The sequence below is a fragment of the Mirounga angustirostris genome, unplaced genomic scaffold, assembly GCF_029215605.1.
Source record: "Mirounga angustirostris isolate CCGP_5_RB_7025 unplaced genomic scaffold, mMirAng1.0.hap1 SCAF_6, whole genome shotgun sequence".
NCBI classification, from domain to species: Eukaryota; Metazoa; Chordata; class Mammalia; order Carnivora; family Phocidae; genus Mirounga; species Mirounga angustirostris.
The window spans coordinates 42857947-42885918 of NW_026991714.1; the positions used below are offsets into that span (position 1 = coordinate 42857947).

The following is a 27972-nucleotide window of genomic DNA, read 5'->3' on the forward strand; positions in this document are numbered from 1 at the left end:
CTGTAGAGATGTGTATAAGTGTATGTGTGTAAGTGTAACTATAGAGCTGTGTATAAGTTGCATAGAGAGGTATCCTTCCTTGTTGGGAGGAGACAGTACTTGAGCTGAGCTTCGAAGGAGAAAGGAGGAGTTTCCCAAATAGAGAAAGAATGTGGAACAGGAAGTCCATTCCAGGCTGAACTTGGAAGCTTCTGACATGCCTGAGATAATGATGGTACATGTGGGAAGGGACTGGAAATGAGGCCAGGCCAAAGCGAGAGGCACCTTCAAGGGTAATCTAAGGGTATGGATTTTATCCACAAAGCCATGTGATGCTACTAGAGAATTTAAATCAGCCAGTGGCATTATTAGTTCTCTTTTCCCAAGGCTCACTCTGGTTGCAATGTGGATAGGAATAGATGAGGATTGAAACCCAGTTAAGAGATGTGGCAACAATGCAGAGTTGGGGATGCTTGGACAAAGACAGTATAGGTGGAGATAAAGAATTTGGAGAATTTGTTGATTAATATATTGTAGGGGTGAGTGAAAATTGGTACCACCACTTTGAAGGGAGATTCGTCGTTAGGTATTAAATCTTAAGAAGGTAATAGTCTATGACTCAGAAATGCTAGTTATGGTTATTTCCTCTAAAGAAGAATATTTACTCAGCATTGTTTGTTAAACAGTAATTACATAAAAAACTAATGATGTACTGTATGGTGACTAACATAACATAATAAAATAAAGTAAAATTTTTTAAAAATTAAAAAAAATTTTTTTTTAAAAGTAAATTTTAGCTAGACCAACACGTCCATCACTAGGGGACTAGATAAAGAATATAATATTAAATGCATCAGTATTATTGTCTATATAACAAAATAGTTCTATATATATAACAAAATAGTTCTGTCTCCAACACATTATGACTGAGTGAAAAACAGCCAGTAGTAGAATGATATATATAAGTGCTGATGTTCTAGAGAAAAATTCATTTGGGCATTTGGGAAAGGCCCATTGCAAACAGCTGTCTTCCTACCTTCTCCCCCTAAAGTAAGCTGAATAGACATCAAGTCACACTTATCTGCTACAGTGCTTCTACTTAGAATTCTTATTTTTGTAAAAAAAAAAATTAATATTGAGTAGATACAAAATAACATTTATAGAATACATATAAACTCTACAGAGTTGGGATATAGTCAACACTCCTGTGGTCCCCACCAACTATAAGAGCAGAAAAACATTGTTATTTGCCATGCCTGTGTCCCTCTCAAATCTATCCTATTCTTCCCCCTCTGGGAGGTAACCACTTTCCTGAATTTTGTTTATGGTTCCATGTATGTGTTCACATTGTTTAATTTTGTGTGTTTTTGAACATATATATATCTATCTATATCTATAAATAGATAGATATAGATAGATATATATAAACTCCTTCTTTCTCCTTCAAAGCTCAGCTCAAGTACTGTCTCCTCCCAACAAGGAAGGATACCTCTCTATGCAACTTATACACAGCTCTATAGTTACACTTACACACATACACTTATACACATCTCTCTCTCTCTATAGATACAGATATAGATATAGATTCCATATATATATATATTCCATATATATATTTGGAAACATACAGTATATATTATTTTGTGACATTCTTTTTTCATCTAAAATTATATTTTTGAGGTTCCATGTTGATATCAGCCGGAGTTCCCCAGAGCAGCAGAACCAATAGAAGATATATATAAAGGAGATTGATCATGAGGAAATGGTTCATGTGATTACAAAGGCACAGAAATCCACCATCTGCTGTCTCTAGGCTGGAGACATTGTATTATAATTGCAGTCAAGAGTCTACAGACCTGAGAACCAAGGGAGATGATGGTATAAACTGCAGTGTAAGGGCAGAAGAAGACCTATGTCCCAGCCCAGTAGACAGGCTGGAAGAAAAAGGGATGAATTCCATCTTTCTCTGCCTTTTGTTCTGTTCAGGCCCCAACAGATTAGACGAGGCCCACCCACATTGGGATGGACAATCTACTTTACTAAATCCACTGATTCAAATGTTAATCTCATGGACACACCCAGAAATAGTGTTTAATCTGGGCACCTTGTGGCCAGTCAAGTCAACACATTAAAATTAACTATCACAATGTTGTTGAATGTAGCTGTATTTTTCATTTTTACTTCTCTATCATATTTTATTTTATGAATATCTTACAAATTTTTAATATTGAAGGACATTTTGATTATTCCTCCTTCTCTCTGCCAGCTATAGAGACAGTGCTGCTAGGGACATTCCTTGTATGGATATATTGGAGTTACTGTATAGTATAAACAAGTAAGGATGTATATCTTCAACTCTCTATATAATGCCATATAACATCAAATTCTTTTCCAAAGTGATTGCATCAATTTATAGTCCTGCTAGCAATATATTAATTATTCTATTTGTTTCACATTGTCAGACAGTTGTCAAGCTAATTTTTGTCAGTCTGGTGGATGAGAAATGATAGCTAGCAAGCAAATGGGGACCTCAATCCTACAGCTACAAAGAACTGAATTCTGCTACAACCCTGTAAGCTTGGAAGAGGATTCAGCTTCAGCGTGAAGTGCAGCCTGGCTGACACCATGACTGTACCTCGTGAGACTCTGAGCAGAGGACCAACAAAGCTCTCTGTCTGCATCCTGACCCACATAAAGTGAGATAAATGCATGTTGTTTTAAGCCACTGAGTTAAATTGTGTTAAACTGTTACACAGCAACAGATAATGAATACATTATTGGATCCATGGAGAAGGAAATATAATCCAAATATGTGAATTAGTTCTTCTGTAAACAGAATTTGTATAATCTATGAAAGGGCTGAGAGCTGTTTTCTTTAGTTAAATTGTTGGTGAAGGGTTTAGATTAGCCTCACTGGGTTAGGTGCTCAATCCCTTGACTGATCTGTGACTAGGAAAGCAGGATTTGTCAGCAAATGACAACTCCCATTAACCTATATGGCTTGAGGAAACACTTCCCAGGAGAGGGGAGCTTTCATAGTTAAAACAATAATAAAATTCTGTCATGCTAATGCAACTGGGAAAGACAATTAGAAAAGACAAAGGTATATCTAAAAGGAGATCATTTTTTCATTATTGAAGTTAATATGATTATATAAAATCATTTGAAAATTAGTAAGAGCAGTAGGTCCATGCAACAAGAAGATCAATCTAAAATTATGGTTTTTTATATCAGTAAAAATTATAAAATAAAATGGAAGATCCATTGATACAAAGAACAAAAGAGAATTTACCAACAAATAAACCAAAATGGAAATCTGTAGGATCAATATGAGACAAATTTAACTTGAGACATTCCTGTACTTGACTGACTGTCATGAAGAGTAACATGACCATTACATTCTAACTAAATGCTTATTTCATGAGAGAAAATATTTGATGGCTAATTCACACTAAGCTTAGCTTAATAGGATCTTCTTTCTAACCAGTACATACATTTTACTCAGTGATTCAAAGTTTAGTCTGCCTCAGAGCTACCTGGGAAGGTGTCTTGGGATGCTTATTTCGAGACACCAACCTCAAGAAATTCCCAATCAGTACCTCTGAGTAGAACTTACTCACCTGCATTTTAACTTGGAAAAACATTGCTTCAGCCCAAAGGAAAGAATCTCAAGTTGTGGCACCTCATTTCTGATCTGGAGATCAGCAGAAGACAGATTCTCAGGAGTGAATATTTTTCTGGCAAACCTCAAACAACGTCAGAGAAATTGAGTATTGTATGTGTTTACTTAAGACTATTTATACCCAAGAGAATACATTTGTACCTAGTACTTGTATGAGATTATATGTGAGGAATCTTAAGGGATATGCCCTACATTGTATGCTCTCCATGCTTTCTCTCAGTTCTTCCTTATGTTCTATGAATTTGGGAAGTAAGGAAGGTAGCAATAGCGTGAAGGACAAGTAGGAGGAGAGGAAAGGGGAGTCCATAGCATAATCTCTGAGAACTACAGATGTCCAGACATTGTGATGGAGAATATGCTTATTTTACTGTTTGGCAATGGTTGGTTAGCTATCAATGAACCAGAGCAGAAGACCAGAACGGAAACCATGACACCCACCCCACCATAAGTTTGGGTTTCCTCCAAAACCATTTCCCCTGTGTATGTGGATGCAATGAGCTGGAGAGAAGATATAAGTAGGCTTCAGGGAGCTCCCTCCACACTCTAGAACCTGAGGTGACCATTCCTGAGCTGCTTGCCTCTACCTTTGGTCAGCTCTACCTTCAGTTCCATGGGAGGCTTTGAGGGTCATCTGTACCCGGGGCTGTCTCTCTTCTTCTATGGACTTTATCATGCACGACTAGTCTCCAGGGCCTTAATATGCAACTACCCTGTCCAATATCTGCCACACCATCCCTGGAGCAAAGGAAAATGGGCAAGACTGCAGCAAATATACTATGTTGGGCTGGTGAAGATATTAAGTGCCTTCATTTTAGCAGCCCAAGAGCTACATAACATACATGGACAGTTTGTACTTATCAGCAAGATATATCATCAGAGAAACTTTTTGTACCGCAAACAGTGGCAACATCTCACTCTATATATGACCTTCTTCCTGAGCGGGTGTGTGGATGTGGTGAGCCAGAACTTGCTGCCCCAGAGGTGTGCTGCTCTGGAGCAAGGTGCCCAAGCCCTGGGCATGTGTCTGTTTCTGCCTCTGCTGGTGTCTCACATGCAGGACTCAGAAGGTGTGGAGCTGCAGTCTCACATCCTGTTCACTCAGGCCATATTCCTGCTGGTGCTGGTGGTGATTGCAGAGCTGTGGGCTCCCAATATGCTGCAGCTTTGGGTGATGAAGGCCTTTTTTTATATGATGACAGGCTCTTGGCTGATTCAGATAGGCTTCATGCTGTACAAACCAATTTCTGGCTACAAATGGATGGATGATGACAAAAACAACATTATATTTGTCACCACTTTCTTCTGCTGGCATGTGGCTTTCATTGCCATTTTGATGATCTGGGTCTATGGCTTCTCCTTTTTGTGGTATTGTTACATTTGTTGATGTCTGAACCTGGGTAAACTCAGAATGGTTCCTATCACCTGCACATTCTGGAACACCTGGATGAGAAGTTGTGGGAAGTGGAGAGTGTTAGAGAGGAAGATGACCAAGGCAACAGACTCTGCTGGGATGGACATACCCCTTTCCTCTTCTGGCTTCTCTCAGTCTCATTTGCTGAGCAGTGAGCCGGGACAGGCAAATGAAACACAGGAGGCATGTTACTATAACCTTCACTCTCGGCTCCCCAAGTATTTCCCCCGCCTCCCATCCCTCTCCTAAACTCCAGCCAAGGTGTTCTCCTTGCCTTTCTCCTCTCTGTACTCTTCACATCCCTCCCAGGAGAAAATGAAAATAAATGTACTAGATCCTGCCTTTGGGTCTTTATAAATATCCTCAGAGAGATAATACTGACCACTAGTTACGTTTAGTACATCATAATAATTGACCCATCATAATAACCACCTCCTCACCCTTTCTCTTTCTGGATCTCTTCAATACCTATACTAAATCTAAACTGTTATTTTAATGATAAAGGACTCAGAGAACTATTGTTGAATTCTTTCTTTAGATTATGATTTGTCCAACAAAGAGATCTTTTATTTTCAGCTTTATTGAGATATACTTAATTTACAAACAATTGCATATATTTAATGTATATATTTTGATGAGTTTGGACATATGTGATACCATGATAACATCACCACACTCCTTGAAGGCAATTTCCTCTGCGGGATCTAGAAGAACAGAGCAACATTTTGCACATAGTGAGGACACAAAAGGATCCAGGTGCTTCCAGAATTTATCTATCAGTCTCCTTGAGTGTAGAATCTGTCAGATTCTTCTACCTGGGTAAATCAGCCCATTATTCTGCACTCACCTCAATCAATTTCCAAGTAGTAGACTCACCTAGAACCACTCCTTTCTGGTTCTCATGTGTAGTAAAATTCAATGGATTATTTATTCCACAAAATTTTCTTTTTAATCCTCACAACTATCTTATCATGTAGGTTTATGGATGATAATCTAAAATTCAAAAGGGTTAAAAAATTAGCTTAAGGCTAGTTATTTAGTTATGTCACATAATGCTTTATCTGGGTGTCAAGGGAGGTGGAATTCTGAGTAGTAGAGTTAAATTGTTGGCAACTTGAAAAGAATGTCTTTATGACACCTGTTATGCTTCTTTCCCTGCTGTCCGCAGGATATGGACAATCTGTTAGGCTTCCCTTACTCTTGGTCATGGTTATAATATCCAGGCTTAGGACAGAGTGGGGCTGGGGCAGGGATTCTAGGGGGTCATCATCCTCCTAGTTTCCCTTTTGCTTCTGGTCCTCTGGAGGACTAGACGTACCTGACTTCCTTTGGTTCTGGCCTTAATCTTCCTTGTTAATTTTCTTGTTCAAAAGTTCAGGTGTAGCAGGGGTGAATTATTGTCTGGTTGGTAAGGTTTTCTATTCTGTGGTTTGAAGAGCTTGTGAGCATTCTGAGTTACTGAAAATGGGGAGGTGCTTCCCATTTCAATGGTGGTCAACAATGTCTCCGAATGCGGGATGGCATGCATGTGACCAGCAGGCAGCAACTCTCCATGGAAGGTTTTCACCTTACACCAGTGGGATAGCCAATCAGATAACAATGCTGCTCTCCACTGGAGATGAGCAGTGATCCCTGGGGTGGAAATAAAATATTTCTTAGGCATTAGTTCAGCTTCTGTGTTTCTCTTTGGTCCTGGTGACCAGTGGAGCTCCGCAGTTTTCCCTGTAGGTTCTTCCCTGTTCCTGGTTGTCACCGATGGCTCCCTTCGGCTTGTTTCTCCCCCACAACCTTGGGTATTTTTCAGGCCTTCCCTAGCTTTGCAGCATCTCCGTCCTGAACCCGAGTTGAACCTCCTCTAGTGTCCTGAGATGGGGAAAGTAGGGAATCTGTTTTTCCTCTACATTCTTTCCTACCGATATGGCAAACTCCTATTTTCTACTTCACTCAGCTCTCCTATTTTTGTATTAAGAGCATATTTTGGATTTTTTAAAACTAAAAATCGACTCTTCTTTTTTTACAATTACAATCAGACATCATCTTGAGAGAATGTCTGTCACTAATTGGGAGAAAAGTTATTTACAAGGGTGGAAAAGCAAAGCCTAATATTAATATATTAATATTTCAAGATATTATCTCTCTACAAAGATAGAAGTTCGAGAGATACCACAGCCATCTATTGACATCTGTCCATTTCTGAGTACTTTTGAGCTCCTGTTAGATGCTGATAAACTCATCTCTTGTAGTAAATTAATGCCTCCCAATATTATCATGTCTCACAATATGTACCTTTGAGATAAAATAAATATTAGCAGGGTCCTACAAAGCCACAAAGAATTATTACTGAGGCCTGATATAATGGCGGAATGGACAGGCCTGATGTTTGGATGAAAGGGCCTTTCTGTACTCTTCACATCACATCACAGTTGGTATGAGCACTCTGAAAGTAATCCTAACCATTTTGGAATGTAAAGCCAACTGCAGGTAAGTTTAGAAACAACAACAGCAACAACAACAAAACCCAGAGTTGTGGAGAGAAAGGTGTAATATTCACCACTGTCCACCAGAGGCCATCATCTTTACATGAGCCTGGAAAAGGCCCTTGCTCTCCATTTGGTATTGAAGTATCAATTTAAAAGAAATGAAGGGACGAAGAGGAGGGCAAAAAAATACATAACCAAGTGTCATGCAGGCATCTGGTAAACATAATGAAGGTCTGTTTCTTGTTAAACTTAGATGTGTGGACATGAATAAGCATAGAATTCAATCAATATAGATTATATGTGGATAAGATAAAGGAAACAGATACATAGATACATAACGTATATAGGTATATCCATGTATAGATGTCTATGCATACATATACAGATATGTGTGTATCTCAAAAACAAAACCGTGTACAATGCCCTTTGAGCTGAAATGGCTACTGTTTTTTAGCAACTTTATAAAATAATCAAAATGTTCTTGTTTAGCTCATCACATAATAGGTATGCAACAAATAATTGGTGAATGAGCAAATAAAGTATCTAGTACAGGTGTAACATAGACAAAATGTTGGTTTAATTCTGATCTGGGTTTTGATGGATAAGTAGAGCTTGTTAGAGGAGTTCAGGGCAAAAATTTTGAGGTCTTATATGTTCCTATGCTCAGACACCAAAGCTCAGCAAACACAAGCTTAGCAGTGCAGTACCAGGGATGGAATTTCACGGCCAATGATACAGAGAAAACTACCAAGTTCCTGTCCCTTAGGGTGGGTGGCTAAGGAAGAGCCACACAAAATTGTTTTATGAAAAGTTTAATAATTTACTTTTCAATTTGAAGGCAGAAGATTATTAATGGGCTCTTACTAATTGAAGGGGACTATTGTGCCAAAACAACAAAAATAATTGCAATTACTTGTATTGTAATCAACGTTCAATATATTAGGCATACACTTAATATACTAATTATTAAATTTTTAAAATTGACATATAAAATTATTTATAAATGTAATATTATTTAAAATTGCTATTATTTGTTCATTATATTTCAATAAAATCATGCATTTGATAAATCAAATTTTCCTAAACAGATACCATTTCCAAATTTTGTTAGTTAAAATTCCTTAGTCATTTCATATTATGAAATTTAAAATTTAAATTTACCCACTCAACCAAAAGAAAGAAAATTACTGTTGCCAACTTCTTGAGGCTTCTCTGTCCAAAACTCAGAATTTTTAATACATATTTTAGGTCAAAGAGTATAGGATCAACACTAACCCTTTGTATGATTATATCCATGAGGTTTTTGGGGGGTTTTGTGGGTTTGTTTGTTTGTTTGTTTGTTTTGTTTTGTTTTGTTTTTGCCTTTGGCCAAGACTTCACTAATCATCAGTCACAAAAGATTGTACTTCTTATAACTCAGTATCTTTCCTTAAAATGAATTGTTAGCTAAATAGGGTATCTTAGTGGAAGACTTTTCCAGTTTTTATTCTCTTTCTGTGTTACTGTAGAGAATTGCACCGAGACCTATTATGTACCAATAGCATTTCGAACCCTTTATCTAGGATGAGACTGCACCTCCTTTGACTTTAAAACTTACGTGTATTGTATTGACCACCATTCTGAAGTCTTTGATTGAAATCTATTACATCAGCAAAGATGGCAACAGTTAGGAATAAGGTCTAAATTCTACATGCTGTATCTTTTCCTTAGGTAGCTAACAAGGAGCAGCAATGAACACAAAGTTCCGAATCAGAAAGCATAGTTTGCTTAGAAGTCTATTGTCTGTTGATATTATATCTAAAGCTTTTGTAAGTTAACAGTTGGACAATGACTCTACGTTACTTGCTTTGTCTCTCCCTCACCCTCTTTCAGTGTCCCCGTTCCTCAATCACAGTTTTTAGGTCTTTATATTTGTGCAGGACTTCAAGCTTTCCATATTGCCTTCACATCCATTTCTCAGCTGAACTGAACAAACACTATCCAGCACCTACTACTGCTGGGCACTACAGGACGTGGAGTACCACTGCCTCTATGCCATTTCCTTTCAGCTGAATTCATCCAATTCCTGATTGTTGTGATTTCTTTTCCTACTGTTAAAATAGGATGGCAGTTTGAGAGAACAGATTGCAAGGGGGCAGCTATTTCAATTTATTATCATCCAGCTTTCTATTTGTTTAACAACGTTTCTTAAGTCCCTTTCCAGATGACTCCATCCTCTCCAACCTTGTGACTTTTGAATCACTAAAGTCAGCTTCCAAGGGTTTTGTAAACTAGTTAATATTATTTTGACAAGTAATATCTCCTGGACACTCTGTTCACTGAAAACACCAGCCTACAAGAGGCTTGAATTCCCTTTCTCTAAAGGGCTGTCAGGCACTTTGTTATCTTATTAAATAATTCTTCCATTTCTCTGGCTCTTTTCTCATAGGAAGTGAATATCCAGATGAAAGACCATCACCTCTATAAACCCTAATAATTTAGCCAAAAGTTACTGAGAAGAGAGTCATTCAGTGTCATACCCAAGAGAGGGTTAAAAGACTTGAAAAGTTCTAGGTTGGGAAGCATGTCATATCTAAAAAACCTTGTTGTCCCATAGAAGAGAAGAACTTTGGAAGTTGGAAGGAATGTTAATAATGAACCACCAAAAATATATCATTTACATTTGAAAAAGTTTTATGCTTTCTTTAGTATATGTAAAGACCAAATACTCTTTTTTAAAGTGATTTTGATTTTTAAAGTGAAGAGATTCATTACATCTTGATGTTTTGTGTTCCAAGATGAGTTGGTAGCCTATCATATGACAATCAATTATCAACTACCTCATTTGTTAATCAGTATAACACACACACACACACACACACACATCTTAAGAGAGATCAGGATGAAGTTCTGGATGGTTTACTAATCTCATCTATTCCTTATCTTATCATGTTCTTTGGAAAAGAGCTATCACAACCTGGGCAAAACAAAACAAAACAAAACAAACTTTCAGTCTCTTCTTAAAGAATGGCACATATGACACTGATATATACCCACATTCCTTAACACAGTGTGCTTTCAGACTTGTCTTCAGTGAAGCTGTGTGCAGGCATTCTCTACTCCTGATCACTGATCCACCATCTTCCCCACAGCCCAGAGGTTAACTACTAGAGCCATTAACAACTTAAGGGAGTGTTGTCACTCCAACAATGGCAAGGACTAAAAGCCAACATCACCGGTTACAGGCTTGGAATGCTTGATCCCTGACCCTTCAAGACCTTCTAGTTGCCAAAAGGAAAGGGAATCAGATATCTCCCAAACTTGTGTGATAGTAAGAATCATCTGGGGTACTTGTACATTACCAGGTCCTTCCTCTGATAATTCTGATTTAGAAGGGCAGGGGTGGGGCTCAGGAATCCATATATTTTACAAGTGTCCCAAGATGATTATTATTGTCCAGCAAATACAGGAAATTTTTGAATTAGATAGATTGGAGTTCACATCTCAGCTCTGATACTTAGTGGCTGTGTGTTGGGTCAGATCTACAATGCAATGATTTCCCAAAGCTCTGGGTGTCTCCTTTACCCCAATGTATCTTTACCCTGGAAATGGCAGCACATCTCTTTAGCAAAGATTAAGAAAGAGATTCACAGTAATTTCTTGCGAAAATATTGTAAAAGTTCTTCCTAAAGGGCAAAAATGCTTTCTTTTTACTTAAAACTCCTGTGTCTGACTCAGGACTGAAAACTGAATGAGAGACCCAATATTCCACTGTGATGGCTCATTTTTATATTAATTATAAACAGTGTCCTATTTATGTTAATTCATTCACTTCACAAAGATTTATTGAGCACTTCCATGTGACAGAAACTGCACTAGTTTGGGATGCATCATTAAACAAAACAGCCAAAAATCCCTGCCATCACAGAGCTTATGTTCTGAAGTAGAATCCTAATGGCCTACCCACACATTTTTCCAAGGGATCCTATGATCAATAGCCATCACAAGGAATCTGTGGGTTAGATCATTCTGATACCCACATTGCCATAGCTGCTATTATGATACCCACATATATTTTTGTCATTGGTGGTAAGCACCACCTCCCATTTAAATCAAAGCTCATTTTCTTTTTTTCTTTTTAAGATTTTATTTGTCAGAGAAAGAGAGAGCACAAGCAGGGGAAGCAGAAGCAGAGGGAGAAGCAGGCTCCCCACTGAGTGTGGAGCCCATTGCAGGGCCTGATCCCAGGACTCTGGGATCATGACCTGAGCCAAAGACAGATGCTTAACCAACAGAGCCACCCAGGCGTCCCTCAAAGCTCATTTTCAAGTAGGGCATCTTCTTTCAGCATTTGCGGCCATTCACAGTGTGCCACTGCTTCTGGCACCCACCATCGAGCACAGGTTTTCATAGCACCATCAAAAATAGTCTCTGACGGGCGCCTGGGTGGCTCAGTCAGTTAAGCGACTGCCTTCGGCTCAGGTCATGATCCTGGAGTCCCGGGATCGAGTCCCGCATCAGACTCCCTGCTCGGCAGGGAGTCTGCTTCTCCCTCTGACTCTCCCCCTTTCTCATGTGCTCTCTCTCATTCTCTCTCTCTCAAATAAATAAATAAAATCTTTAAAAAAACATAGTCTCTGACTGCCTCTCAGATTTTGAGTCATGCCTCTAAGATGAAAAGTTCTGGGTGGATTCTAGGGCAGGTGTCATGTCCTTTCTGCCAGCGCAGAAAGATTCATCCAAATAGGACAAGTGGTCAGAAACTGAGTGACCAATACAAAACAGCAGAAAACCCTACTAAACATACTTTCTCCTGACCCCACTCAGTGTTCAGGACCCTCTTTGGGCTAATTTACAGGTATCCTAGGACAGTGCAAAGAAAGATCCAAATGTGGTAAATCAGGCCCAAAGCCTGGACTACCCAAAAATGAGTTACCTATCCTTAAAGTGAACAAGATCTTAATCTTCAAACCTGTTTAAGGCAATAAAAAAATGAGTAACAAAATCTAATTTCCATATTAAACTATTCTAAACATTTATCTTACCACAAGTTGTTCTCTGTGAGCAAACTTATGCTCCAACTTGCAACAAACATTTTAAACCTTGGTAAACTGGAAATATTCTAGAAAATTCTTCCTTTTCCTTTCTTTTCATTTATGATTGTTCTTCATTTCTAGGACCATTTCTATGTGGATAAAGTGTTCTGCTCTTTTCTTCGAATTGGTCATGATAGCACATAAGCAGGCCTGGCCTAGTTTACAATTGAAAAACTTTATACCACCTTGAGAAAAGTTAAAATGGAAGACAAATAAATATAGCTTCTTCCCCATATTGCCTCTTGCTTACTTCTGTCTTTTCTGGCGTGATCGGTCTAGAAGAATGGGGGACTGATCAGGATTAGAAACTTTGGGGTCAAAATTGGTCACAGAAAATCTCCAGTTGTTGCCTATGCTATGATTTGATGAAAATGTTAAATGGCTTTGTTTCAATATTCTGGTAAATTATTAGATATACGGGATTACTTTTTCTAAGTATCTCCTTTCCATATAGATTTGGAGATACGGTTTACTTCTTTTATAACATCTGCAGGAAAGAAAGTCTAATTAAACATGGAAGGATACACACAAGAAGTGTTAGGAGGAATGATACAGAAAAATAGATCATTGTGAGGAAGTCCAAGGGGCTTATTTTTAAGTCCATTCAAATGCATTTTTTATGTGAAAAGTAGGTATGATTTACTAGCATATTTGAAATAACATGGGTTCTTGCATCAAATGGGCAGACTAAAATCTGTGTTGTACTTACTATCTTTCAGTGAAAGGGAGGTAATAACCTCTATTTTGTGGGGCTAAGAATTGAATGAGAACAAAGTATAAATACCTAGCCTAGGTTCTTCCTAATGGAAGATATTCAACGAATGTTTATTCTATTTCTTTTCAAAGCCAGTGGATTATGAAGTAACCCATAGCCAGAGGAGAAACTATCTGGGAAAGAGGAGACAGGGTGGAAAACACACTTGGATATTTGGTTGAATTTGCCAGCTTATCTGAAAGATAAGTCATTAAACATTCACTGAATACCTGTTAAATTTCTAGAAGGATATTAGATACAAAAGACACATTAGAAATAAATGAACAGATCTTTGCTTCCCTGAAGCATAGAATCAAGTTAAAGAGACAGAACTAAAACTCAGGATCTATATAATTGGAAAACAATTTATAAAGAACCTATCAGTGCACACAAAATAGTATGGACTAAAAGCCTAAGTATAGGAAGAGTCTGGTACATTGCAGGAGATCCAGGAGATCAGGTAACAAAGACTTATCTTCAGACTGAGGTGTACACCAGAGATCAATAGGCCACTTCCTGGTAGAATCTGGAACCCCTTGGAAGGGATGTCACTGCGTGTTCACAAGGGGTGGAGTTCTGTTGACTGGGGGCTAAAATTCTGCCTCCTAATCAATCACAGTGGCAGGGAAAGCATGGCAACATGAGCAATGCTGGTGAGTATCTAAAAGGGATGTTTCGGAGGGTTTTAGCTCCTCCTACATAAGGCAAACCTCTCACCTGCCAGGTCTTAAACCACATGTGGCTTTTATGTTTCATGCCCTTTGTTTTCTTTTTCTCTTCTTCTCCTTCCCAACTCCCACCCCCACTTTATGCCACCTGATCTTTAAGAATAGGACAGAGCCCCATTCATAAAACAACAAGGCAACTAAGAAGGAGGAAGAAAAATGCAGATTGGGCTATCATGTGCCATGTCTCCTCCAGGGAGAGGGCTAGCATGAGGTTTGGGGTCAATGATTTCTTTTGTTCCCAAATCAGTATTTTTATTGTATGGAATGAATGTTGAAGGCCTGCCCAAATATTAGGAAGTTTTGAGGCAGAACAGGTGATAATGGAAACACAGGAATGAAGACATAGTAGGATAGGGAAGGGGAAGATGTGGAAAGCCTTGTTGCTATACCCCATTAAGACTGTCTTATTAATGGCAAATTCTGTCATAGTCAAGCCCCTTGTCACCAACAGTGTGTATAGCTATGGAACACAATCAATTGGGAAATTTCTGCAAACCCTACTTTCCTGCATTCAGATTGTCTCAATAATCTTATTTAAAAAATCCATGCCAGGCTCTATGAATGACAAACCAACAACTGAACAAAAGCTCAAAAGATTGAAGAACTCTTGAAAGAACAATTTGTTCAACTTTTATAGAATTTAGATATTATGTAAGCAATTTTAGTGCCTAGGGAAAGAAAGGTGAAAAGACAAAGTTCCTCATCTCAGAGAGCTCAGTCTATTGAGGAAGACAGATGAGACATCAATGGAAGAAAACAGTGACTTGTTAATTATAATTATGGGAGATGTAAATAATGGTGCAGGGGAGTAGTGATTGATTTTACCATTGTGGTAGATTCTACCATGCTTGGTTCACCAAGAAGATCATATGTAAACCAGTTCTTGAGAGATGATTAGTGATGTGCAAAGGAGATGGGTTAAGAAGACATTTTAAGTGATAGGAATATGGGAACAAAGATATGGAGGTTGGAAGTGAGAGTGTATAGCATGTGCAGGAAAGAGCAATATCTTGGCTGGCAAACAGGAGGAAGCATGGTATGGTGCGATAGGAGATGGTGCTGGCACACAACCCAAAAGTCAGATCTGGTGAAGCTTTAGATTCTGTAGGACAGTGAGTAGTCTTTGAAGGGCTTTAACAATAACAGCATTAGAAGACTATGGTGGCAGTGTGTGGAAAATGCTTGGAAAGGAAAGATAGACCATTAGGTGAGAGATGATAGGACCTGAAAAAAGACGGTGACTTAATGGATGGAGATGAGAGGATACATTCCAGAGATATGTAGGAGGAGAGACCACATAACATGGTCCTCCACTGCATATGGGAGTGTTTGAGAGGAAGAGAAACAGAACAAGGGGGTAATCAAAGATGATTTTCAGGATTCTGATTTAGACGATTGGAAGAGGGTGGGTCTAGTGATTGAGACTGGGAATATAGGAAAAAGATTAGGTTAGGAAGCAAAATGATCAGATCAGCTTTGAAAATGTTGGGATAGAAGTGCTGGTAGATGTCCATGGAGAGATGTCCCATAGCTCATTTGGTATTTAGAACTAGAGCCAAGGAAAAGTATGTACTCAAAACATATGTTTTGGAATCATTCATGTGGAATATATGAAATAGATCAGGGAATGCTTCTAAAAAGAAGAGCAGTGGCATCTGTGTAGCAAAGGGCAAAAACTGACATCGGCTCTGTTACAATAGTGTTTGATTGTCTGGGTTCCTGTTTCTATTATACAAAGACAATAACTACCATCATCATGAAAAATGATGGCAGGGAGTGTTTAGTTTTCTTAAATTATCATAACTGCACTCTAGCAATTGTGAGTGGCACTTACTATTCTCACCAGACATTTAACTGGACTGAGAGATAGGACTAATATAGTATTTATGTTGCTCATTTTACAAGTCTTTCATTATAAACTTTGGGTCTGATAGAAAAATGCTGGGCATTGATGAAACAACTGGATTATTCACTAGTTGAATATTGTGCATTAAAGAGCATAGACAGTGAATTAGAGCAAACTTTGAGGGGGCACCTAGTCCACCTATGGTCTCTATGCTTGGCTTCATGACATTCAACATTCATCTCCTCAGATTAAATTCTGCTACACAATGATCAACCCTAAAAGGAGTAATAAATACTTTGCATGACCAAATCAGTATTCAAAAAAGTTCTTGTTGGGCCCAAATCAACAAGTTGAAATTCAAATGGAATAAATGTAAATTCTTGCCCTTGGTTTCTGAAAAGTGACTGCATAAATAAAGGATAGTGGAGTTAATAGTATAATGTGAGAGCACCCAAAGCTAATCCCATTTTGGGCCACACTAATAGAACATATAAATGGGCAAAGTTGTCTATGCTCTTCCCTGGGAAGCATGCAGAGTATTTGAGTTGTGGGTGCCACTTTAGCCAGAGAGGGAGGACCCAGGTAGAAAGGAGGCCATGTGAGGAATGGCTGAAGAATGGCTTAGTGACTGACTAGCCAGAGGGGTTGGAGGTGGACAGAATGTTGAGATGTTTTTATAAATATGGGAGCATTGACCCATTTAAGAGGACTTAGATGAATTCTGTTGAGCTTCAGAAGGCAGAATTTCTACAAATGGAAAGAAGATAAAAGAAGGCAGTTTACAGTAGGAAAATCTTCCTAATAATTTCATTTCTTCATAAATGGAATGGTAGCCCTGTAAGTCTGTGAGGTCCCCACAGCTGGGAGTGTTTAAGCAGAGTGATATTGTAGAGTGGTATTGCAGAGGGAAAAATCAAGATAGATGACTCTAAGGGTCATCAAATGCTGAGATTTGGCCATGTGAAATAATCCATTCTATTGCTTCATTTTCTCATCCTGAATGCAACCCTAGTTCATGGGGTGTTTTTTTTTTTTTTTTTTTCCTTCCCATATAGAGATAATTGGTTCTACAAATCTTATAATTCTGCTAGAGGATGAAATCTTTGCTGATTTTTTCAACACATTTCTTTCTCTTCCGGTAAGTATTCCCAGAATTAAATTCAAATGTTTCATCAACAGCCAAATAGTGAATCTCACAGAGCTGAGTACATTAAAAAAAGAAAATAAACTGCTACTAACTCAAAACTATTTAAATTTGAGCAAATAAATAGGAACCCGAATCTCCTTTAAAATCTCTAGGAGCTTCGCGTTACGGATAAATCCCAAATCCTCAGCTTCCTTGGTTGCCCTTGCCTGTCCGGTTATTTCCCATCACACCCTCTGCTGGTACCCAGATCTGCAGTGACAGCAACTGTACCCTCATGGACTGGCATTCTCTCACCTCTGCACCACTTCTTGACTGTGTTGTTAGTTTTTATAATTCCACCTACCAAAGTTTTTTTTTTAAGATTTTATTTATTTGAGAGAGAGAGGGAGAGCATGAGCGGGGGAGGGGCAGAGGGAGAAGAACAAGTAGACTTCCCGCTGGGCAGGGAGCCCCATGCTGGGCTTGATCCCAGGATCATGACCTGAGCTGAAGGCAGACACTTAACTGACTGAGCCACCAGGCACCCCTCCACCTACCAAAGTCTTAACCATTTTTCAAATCTCTACTTAAATCCTGTTTTTGAGAAATTCTTATCTTCTCCTAATCAGAATTTATTTCTCTCTGCCTCTGTGCCCCTTGACACTTTCCAACCCTCTTGTGTTATATGGGTGTTGTCTCTCCCACTTAATTGTGAGAATGTGAATTCCTGCAGGACAAGGACCTTGGATTATTTATTTTGCTCTATTCTTCTTACCAGGTGTTTGGCACCTAGCACTTTTTGAGCTGTTGCCTGAAACCAAACATGTATTTTCTTAACCTGTGCAACTAAAATCTCGAACATCAAAATATTCTTAGATCCAAACCTAGACTGATTCCATATCTTTTTTGGTTTAAGTTTCTGGTTATATCTTAAGGTTGGTGCCTTATAATTTGTGACTCAGTGTGTCCTTTTCCATGGAAAACTACCTATTAAAAGGTGAAATTCATGCAACTGGGGGAAGAACACTTTATACTACCTCACAAACATTTATTGGGTAGTTACTTTGTGCCAGCCAGTGGGCTTGGTACTGGGGATGCAGATATTAATGATGCCATCCCTGTTCTCAAGAAATTCCCAGTCTAATGAGAGAAAGTAGTATTTAAGGTGAGTGCAAAAAGGGTTCCAGGTGACATGATAGGAGTGTTTAGAAGACAGCAAGAGTATATAAGTGCATCAGAGCTGGAGAGGCCACTCCTACCTCATAGGTCAGGAAAGGCTTCAATGAATAGGTGATACAAGCCAAGTTTTTAAAGAAGACAACATATTTGACAATTGGCTGGGGAAGAAAATGAGAAAAATGTAGATAAAGAGGTAGGAGAAAAAGACGGGGGTGGGGAGCGGGGTTGAGTATTAAGAAGCAGAGGCCTTACAAACAGAATAGAGTAAGTAAAGGTACCAGGGAAAACAATCCTATGCTACTTGGGGAGAAACTCTAAGCAACTAAGGCAGGCTGAAGAAGAAGTTGTGAGAGGCAGACATAGCAAGAGACAAAACTGCATAGATAAACTCTGAGAGCATCATCCTGAAGGTACTAGAGAGCCATTGAAGGGCTTCAAGTAAAGAAGTAACATGATCAGACTTTCATTTGGGAAAATTATTTCTGCAGAAGTCTGACCATAGGTTGGGCTGTCAGGTGGATCATGGTGGAGGCAGGGAGACCAGTTAAGAGATTATTTCAGTGATGGGGGCCTAAAGGCAAGAAAATGAAGAGAATGGAACAAGTAAGGGAGATTTTTTTTTTTTTACAAAGAAAAATATTGGATTTGTCACTGTTTGAATGTTGGGGAGAGGTGGTAACGAGGGGAGGAGTCAGGTGCCTCGGTGGAAGGTGGTATCACTGTCTTAATGAAAGGTTACAGAAGTAATCTTGAGGCATTTTCGTTAGTTAATTCATCAACACAATTTATGCAGCCTACAATGTTCTAGAAATGGTGAGAATGATGTGGGAAGTAGAATCCCAGCCAAGAATGTAAGAAAGTTTTGGCCATTTAGGCAGCTGTGGTCTATTTAGAGAGACAGTATTAGTTCATGTTGAATACCACTGTCAACTTATAAATTTTGACCATTTAATTTCTATAATCACCCTGTGAGATGGACACCATTCTCTTCTTACAGATAGACCTCAGAAATTAAATGACTTGACTAAGAATACATGGCAAGTCTGGGGAAGTTCTGGGATCTGACCAGGTTTTGAGGCTTTATACCTGGCATGTATATACCTGGCATCAGCCTCATGCCCTCTGTGGTACAAATGTCACATGGTGAAACTGCTTCTGTGCACTACTCCCACATAATCTCATGACTACATAGCCCTACCATACATCTCATAAAGACAACTTCACATGCCGGGCAGGGCGTGTCATGTCAAACCCCGAGTGCCGTGCAGAAAGGGGTCACTAAAGACTGAGCCTCCTTCACAGGCTGATATTTGTAAGCAATAAGTACCATTGCCTTCCTTTTATATCTCATAGCCAAGGACAAAGGGGAGAAAAGGAGAGGGCCTCAGACTGACAAAATATGGGGCTGATAGTCTTGGGGAGATGGTCAGGCTGAAATAATGTGCTAAAAGTGCAGCCAGGACTTGGGGCTTCAGCCCCTCTAGTTTATCACAAATGATGTGGGGATACTTTGAGACATGTTGGTGCCTATGGTGAGACTGCTAAGCTTACATACCTGTAAACATAGAGGCCCTTGCCCATTAGTCTCAAAGCTGGTTGCCTGGGTCACAGTCCCTTCTCCAGGACAGTAACATAGAATTATCTATCAATTTTGGACACTCTTAATGACCCCACTAAGTAATTTGTACCCCTAATCCTCATCCTTAGGTCCCTCTACTTTCTCCAGTTCAAGAGTTTAGGCAAATCCAAAACTTTCTCTTCATAAAAAGGCTTCTAGTCTGCTCTCTCTAAATCCATGCAGAAATGAATAATGCAGGGCACCTGGGTGGCTCATCGGTTCAGTGTCTGACTCTTATTTTTGGCTCAGGTCATGATCTCAGGGTCCTGGGATCGAGCCCTGCATCGGGCTCTGCACTCACTGGGGAGTCTACTTGAGGATTCTGTTTCTCCCTCTACCCCTTCCCCCACTCATGTTTTCTCTCTCTTTCTCTCCCAAATAAATAAATAAATCTAAAAAAAAAGAAATTAATAATTCAATGCAAAAGTAAATACCTTTTAATATCATGGGCTTTGACCTTTATACACAGACAAGATAACTCCCAGGTTGGGACAGGGCAGACCCAAAAGATTGATGAATCTTGCAGTTTAGTCTATTTTGGGTGTTTTTCTGCAAGGCAAGTTGATTTAGGGGAATGAATTTAAGAGTTAATGTCCCTTAAAATAGGAAATCAGTGGAACCCCTTTCCCTTGTGGCTACCGTTGGAGTGTAACACATTTGTGAAGAGAAGCTCTACCTCTTTGGCTATTTCCTAGCTTTCTTTTGCAGGTCTTTGGTCAGACACCATTTTATACTGTTGAAAATTCACAGTGGAGCTTGTGGCCAGAAATACCTTATGACTTGGTAAGATTCTTGAATGGCAGAGCATTTGGGATGGGGAGAGAGGGAGCTAAATTTGAAGTGTAGATTGAGAGATGGAGAGATAAAAGGAAGAGGAAGCCCAGAGGGTGACTCTGGAAGAAACTATAAAGCAGGTAAGTAGGACCTTACAAACAGCATCAAGCCAAGTAGACATTTCTCCTTTTTGTGTTTTTACCACTTGGGCGACAATTGCTGGTAAATTATCTCCTGTATAATTTAGTCTATGGTCAGCAAATGATATCCATCTTTCATGTCCACTATGATAATTGGGTAGCAAATGTTTGGAACACCATTTAGAACTCTGGAGCTGCACCTAATCAAGAAAAATTCTGAGAATTGATTGTGATTGTCTGCCATGGGTACAGGATAGGAAGTGGCAGCCCATTGGCCACAGTGATTATTTGCATTATAAATTATAGCTAAGGTAAGGTGCCGCTCTGCAATTCCTAATGACTACCCTACAATTCTCCTTCAGAAACATGTCTTTCTCCCAATCTTTTTATCTCTTTATATGTTTTCCTTGTCTACTGTCTTTCTCTTCTCCTTTTCCCCCTTCCTGTTCTCCTTTTCCACTACATACACCTTGGATTTACCAATGACTTCAGCATGCTGTACCAGTGGCAGGTGGGATCAGAAAGATCACTCTAAGCCATACTCACAACAAGATTTTGTTTTTCTATGAGACCTGGAGAGCTTAGAAAGACACTCCCCTCTGATTCCCTAGGAAAACCCCAAAACTTAAAATCTTTATTTTCTTGAAAGAGGAGAAATAACCACCAACACCACAGAAATACAAAGAATTATGAGAGACTACTATGAAAAATTATATGCCAAAAAATTGGACGACCCAGGAGAAATGGAAAAATTCATAGAAACATATAATTTCCAAAAATGAAACAGGTATAAATAGAAAATCTGAACAGAATAATTACTAGTAATAAAATTGAATTGGTGATGAGAAAATTTCCAACAAACCAAAGACCAGAATCAGATGGATTCACAGGTGAATGCTACCAAATGTTTAAAGAAGAATATCTATTCTCCTCAAACTATTCTAAAAAACAGAAGAAGAAAAGTTTCCAAATACCTTCTATAAAGCCAGCATTACCCTGATACCAAAACTAGACAAGGACACTACAAAAAGGGAGAACTACAGGCCAATATCTCTGATGAACATAAATGCAAAACTCCTCAACAAAATATTAGCAAACTGAAATCATCAATACATTAAAAGGATCATTTACTATGATGAAGTGGGATTTATTTTGTAGATGAAAGGATGGTTTAATGTTTACAAATCAATCAACATGATATTACACATTAACAAAATGAAGGATAAAAATCGTGTGATAATCTTAATAGATGCAGAAAACACATTTGACAAAATTCAACATCCATTCATGATAAAAACTCTCAACGAAGCTGGTTTAAAAGGAACATACCTCAACATAATAAAGACCATATATGACAAACCCACAGCTAACATCATACTTGATGATGAAAAAATGAGAGCTTTTCCTCTAAGATCAGAAATAAGACAAGAATGTCCACTCTTACCACTTTTAGTTAACATAGTACTGGAAGTCCTAACCACAGCAATCAGATAAAAAAATAAAGGCATCCAATGGTTGGGAGCAAGATGGCAGAGGACTAGGAGACCTGGATTTTGTCTGGTCCCAGGAATTCAGCTGCATAGGGATCAAACCATTCTGAACATCTACGAACTCAACAGGAGATCAAAGAAAAGAATAGCAAAAACTGTCTGAACAGAAAAGTGACCACTTTCTGGAAAGTAGGTCATGCGGAGAAGTGAATCCGACGCGATATTCGGGAGGATAGACGGCGGGGGAGGGAGCCTCCGTCAGCAGCTTCTGGCAAGTGATAGAGCCACAGAGCACAAAATTGGAACTTTTAGAAGTCAGCTCTGCTGAGGGACGTCGCTCCGGTGGCTAAGTGGGGGGTGGAACCCTTGGGGAAAGTGTGGTCTCAGGACCCTCGGGGTCACAGGAAGACTGAGGGGTGCCTGAGTGCAGCAGAGCTCCCAGGTATCAGAGCAGGGAAGCCAGCTGCAGAGACGGAGCCGAGGAGCAGGCCCTGAGCTCAGGGTTGCCATAAACCGTGATCCGTGGCACAGTTGGGCCACTGCTCCTCCAGCAGGGACCCAACAGGCGGCAGATCCGGGGAGACTCCCCTTCCTCCCCTGGGAGGAGCGGCGTGGGAGTGCATCTCAGGGATCTGCTGGGTTTGGAGACTCCACACCGAGTTGGGTGCCAGAGATAGAAACGCTCGGTCACGCGCCAGGTGAGCACGGAGTAAGGCCAGAGACTGGGGAGATGGGAGTGACTGACTGCTTTTCTCTGGGGGCGCACTGAGGAGTGGGGCTCCGAGTTTTCGGCTCCTCTGGGGTGGAGATTGGGAGGCCGCCATTTTCACTCTCCTCCTCCAAAGCTGTACGGAAAGCTTGCAGGGAACAAAAGCTCCCAAGAGCAAACCAGAGCAGATTACTTAGCCCGGACTGGCAAGGGCGGAGCAATTCCGCCTCTGGAAAAGACGTTTGGGAACCATGGCAACAGGCCCTTCCCCCAGAAGATCAGCAAGAACAGCCCGCCAAGACTGAGTTTACCGATCAATGAGAATGGCAGAACTCCAGCACTAGGGGAATACTGCACATAGAATTCATGGCTTTTTTCCCATGATTCTTTAGTCCTTCAAAGTTATTTTTTTTTAATTGTCTTTTTTTTTTTGAAAATTTTTTTCCCTTTTTCAACCAACATCTTATCAATCCCTTTTTTAAAAAATATTTTTTATTTTTCATTTTTAGAGTCATATTTTATCCCTTCATAGTAGTTACCCTTATTTTTGGTGTATATATATAAGTTGTTCTCTCTTTAAAATTTTGGGATATGGTTTCTTCTAACAGATCAAAATATACCCTAAATCTCTAGTGTATGGCTTTGTTCTAGTCTCCTGCCTGATCACATTCTCTCTCTCTTTTTTTTTTTAATACTCTTCTTTCTTTTTTCAACCAACTTCTTATCTTATCAATTCCTTTTATAAAATCTTCTATAATTTTCACCTTTACAGTCATATTCCATTCCTTCATTATATTAACCCTTATTTTTGTACATATATGTTTTTCTTTCTTTAAAATTTTGGAAGGCACTTTCTTCTAACAGACCAAAATACACCAAAAATCTAGTGTGTGGCACTGATCTATGCATCAGCCTGATCATATTTGATCATATTCTGTTTTTTTTTTTTGCTTTGTTTTGTTTTTGTTTGTTTTTATCTTTTTCTTTTTCTTTTTTCTTTCTTTCCCTTTCTTTTCCCCCAGTTTCAGGTCTTTTCTGATTTGTTTAGTGTATATTTTCTGGGGACATTGTTACCTTGTTAGCATTTTGTTCTCTCATTCATCTATTCTCCTCTGGACAAAATGACAAGACAGAAAAAATCACCTCAACAAAAAGAACAAGAGGCAGTACCGACTGCCAGGGACCTAATCAACACCGACATTAGTAAGATGTTGGAACTAGAGTTCAGAATGATGATTTTAAAGATACTAGCTGGGCTTGAAAAAAACATGGAAGTTATTAGAGAAACCCTTTCTGGAGAAATAAAAGAACTAAAATCTAACCAAGTCGAAATCAAAAAGGCTATTAATGAGGTGCAATCAAAACTGGAGGCTCTAACTGCTAGGATAAATGAGGCAGAAGAGACAATTAGTGATCTAGAAGACCAAATGATGGAAAATAAAGAAGCTGAGAAAAAGAGAGATAAACAACTACTGGATCATGAGGGATTAGCAAATTCAAGAGATAAGCGATACCATAAGATGAAACAACATTAGAATAATTGGGATCCCAGAAGAAGAAAGAGAGAGAGGGGCAGAAAGTATATTAGAGCAAATTATAGCAGAGAACTTCCCTAATTTGGGAAAGGAAACAGGCATCAAAATCCAGGAGGCATTGAGAACCCCTCTCAAAATCAATAAAAATAGGTCAACACCCTGACATCTAATAGTAAAACTTACAAGTCTCAGAGACAAAGAAAAAATCCTGAAAGCAGCTTGGGAGAAGAGATCTGTAACCTACAATGGTAGAAACATTAGACTGGCAACAGACCTGGCAGGCCAGAAAGGACTGGCGTGATATATTCAGAGCACTAAATGAGAAAAATATGCATCCAGGAATACTATATCCAGCTAGGCTGTCTCTGAAAATAGAAGGAGAGATAAAAAGCTTCCAGGACAAACAAAAACTAAAGGAATTTGCAAACACGAAACCAGCCCTACAAGAAATATTGAAAGGGGTCCCCTAAGCAAAGAGAGAGCCTAAAAGCAACATAGACCAGAAAGGAGCACAGACAATATACAGTAACAGTCACCTTACAGGCAATACAATGGCACTAAATTCCTATCTTTCAATAGTTACCCTGAATGTAAAGGGGCTAAATGCCCCAATCAAAAGACACGGTATCATATTGGATAAAAAAAACAAGACCCATCAGTATGCTGTATGCAAGAGACTCATTTTAGACCCAAAGACATCCCCAGATTGAAAGTGAAGGGGTGGAAAACCATTTACCATGCCAATGGACACCAAAAGAAAGCTGGGGTGGTAATCCTTATATCAGACAAATTAGATTTGAAACCAAAGACTGTAATAAGAGATGAGGAAGGACACTATATCCTACTTAAACGGTCTCTCCAACAAGAAGATCTAACAACATAGATATTGTATCTAATAACATAGATATTGTAAATATCTATGCCCCTAACAGGGGAGCAGCCAATTATATAAGCCAATTAATAACAAAAGCAAAGAAACACATTGACAACAGTACAATAATAGTGGGGGACTTTAACACCCCCCTCACTGAAATGGACAGATCATCTAAGCAAAAGATCAACAAGAAATAAAGACTTTAAATGACACACTGGACCAAATGGACTTCATAGATATATTCAGAACATTCCATCCCAAAGCAACAGAATATACATTCTTCTCTAGTGCCCATGGAACATTCTCCAGAATAGATCACATCCTAGGTCACAAATCAGGTCTCAACCGGTACCAAAAGATTGGGATCATTCCCTGCCTATTTTCAGACCACAATGCTTTGAAACTAGAACTCAATCACAAGAGGAAAGTCAGAAAGAACTCAAATACATGGAGGCTAAAGAGCATCCTACTAAAGGATGAATGGGTCAACCAGGAAACTAAAGAAGAATTTAAAAAATTCATGGACACAAATGAAAATGAAAACACAACTGTTCAAAATCTTTGAGATACAGCAAAGGCAGTCCTAAGAGGAATGTATATAGCAATACAAGCCTTTCTCAAGAAGCAAGAAAGGTCTCAAATACACAACCTAACCCTACACCTAAAGGAGCTGGAGAAAGAACAGCAAGTAAAGCCTAAACCCAGCAGGAGAAGAGAAATAATAAAGATCAGAGCAGAAATCAATGAAATAGAAACCAAAAGAACAGTAGAACAGATCAATGAAACTAGGAGCTGGTTCTTTGAAAGAATTAACAAGATTGATAAACCCCTGGCCAGACTTACCAAAAAGAAAAGAGAAATGACCCAAATCACCAAATCATGAATGAAAGAGGAGAGATCACAACCAACACCAAAGAAATACAAACAATTATAAGAACATATTATGTGCAACTATATGCCAGCAAATTAGATAATCTGGAAGAAATGGATGCATTCCTAGAGGTGTATCAACTACCAAAACTGAACCAGGAAGAAATAGAAAACCTGAACAGACCTATAACCACTAAGGAAATTGAAGCAATAACCAAAAATCTTCCAACAAACAAAAGCCCAGGGCCAGATGGCTTCCCAGGGGAGTTCTACCAAACATTTAAAGAAGAATTAATACTTATTCTTCTGAAACTGTTCCAAAAAGTAGAAATGGAAGGAAAACTTTCAAACTCGTTTTATGAGGCCACCATTACCTTGATCTCCAAACCAGATAAAGACCCCATCAAAAAGGAGAATTACAGACCAATATCCTTGATGAACATGGATGCAAAAATTCTCACCAAAATACTAGCCAATAGGATCCAACAGTACATTAAAAGGATTATTCACCACAACAAAGTGGGATTTATCCCTGGGCTGCAAGGTTGGTTCAACATCCACAAATCAATCAGTGTGATACAATACATTCATAAAAGAAAGAACAAGAACCATATGATCCTCTCAATAGATGCAGAAAAAGCATTTGACAAAGTACAGCATCCTTTCTTGATCAAAACTCTTCAGAGTATAGGGATAGTGGGTACATACCTTAATATCATAAAAGCCATCTATGAAAAACCCACAGTGAATATCATTCTCATTGGGGAAAAACTGAGAGCTTTCCCCCTAAGATCAGGAACACGGCAGGGATGTCCACTATCACCACTGCTATTCAACATAGTACTAGAAGTCCTAGCCACAGCAATCAGACAACAAAAAGAAATAAAAGGCATCCAAATCAGCAAAGAAGTCAAACTCTCACTCTTTGCAGATGATATGATACTTTATGTGGAAAATCCCAAAGACTCCACCCCAAAACTGCTACAACTCATACAGGAATTCAGTAAAGTGGCAGGATATAAAATCAGTGCACAGAAATCAGTGGCATTCCTATACACCAACAACAAGAAAGAAGAAAGAGAAATTAAGGAGTTGATCCCATTTACAATTGCACCCCAAACCATAAGATACCTAGGAATAAATCTAACCAAAGAGGCAAAGAATCTGTACTCAGAAAACTATAAAATACTCATGAAAGAAATTGAGGAAGACACAAAGAAATGGAAAAATGTTCCATGTTCATGGATTAGAAGAACAAATATTGTGAAGATGTCAATGCTACCTAGAGCAATCTACACATTCAATGCAATCCCTATCAAAATACCATCCACTTTTTTCAAAGAAATGGAACAGATAATCTTAAAATTTGTATGGAACTAGAAAAGACCCTGAATAGCCAGAGGAATGTTGAAAAAGAAAAGGAAAGCTGGCGGCATCACAATTCTGGACTTCAAGCTCTATTACAAAGCTGTCATCATCAAGACAGTATGGTACTGGCACAAAAACAGACACATAGATCAATGGAACAGACTAGAGAGCCCAGAAATGGACCCTCAACTCTATGGTCAACTCATCTTCGACAAAGCAGGAAAGAATGTCCAATGGAAAAAAGACAGTCTCCTCAACAAATGGTATTGGGAAAGTTGGACAGCCACATGCAGAAGAATGAAACTGGACCATTTCCTTACACCACACACAAAAA

The 27972-nt window shown here is 39.0% G+C and overlaps 2 protein-coding genes across 2 annotated transcripts in view; both read left to right on the forward strand.

Annotated features, from left to right (window-relative positions):
• RGSL1 (regulator of G protein signaling like 1) overlaps positions 1 to 27972 on the forward strand; it is a 134843-nt gene that overhangs the window by 30526 nt on the left and 76345 nt on the right. Inside the window, exons 3-4 of the mRNA XM_064595523.1 lie at positions 17011 to 17093; positions 20587 to 20661. Of these exons, the coding sequence (XP_064451593.1) occupies positions 17011 to 17093; positions 20587 to 20661 (158 nt within the window). The remainder of the gene's footprint in view (positions 1 to 17010; positions 17094 to 20586; positions 20662 to 27972) is intronic.
• On the forward strand, positions 4248 to 5412 carry LOC123845386 (transmembrane epididymal protein 1-like). Its single transcript, XM_045876156.1, has one exon. It carries the CDS (start codon positions 4272 to 4274, stop codon positions 5043 to 5045), a length of 774 nt encoding a protein of 257 aa, XP_045732112.1. The 5' UTR covers positions 4248 to 4271; the 3' UTR covers positions 5046 to 5412.

Coding starts and splice junctions, on each gene's coding strand:
- LOC123845386 (XM_045876156.1), top strand. CDS start 4,272: ATGGGAGGCTTTGAGGGTCATCTGTACCCGGGGCTGTCTCTCTTCTTC.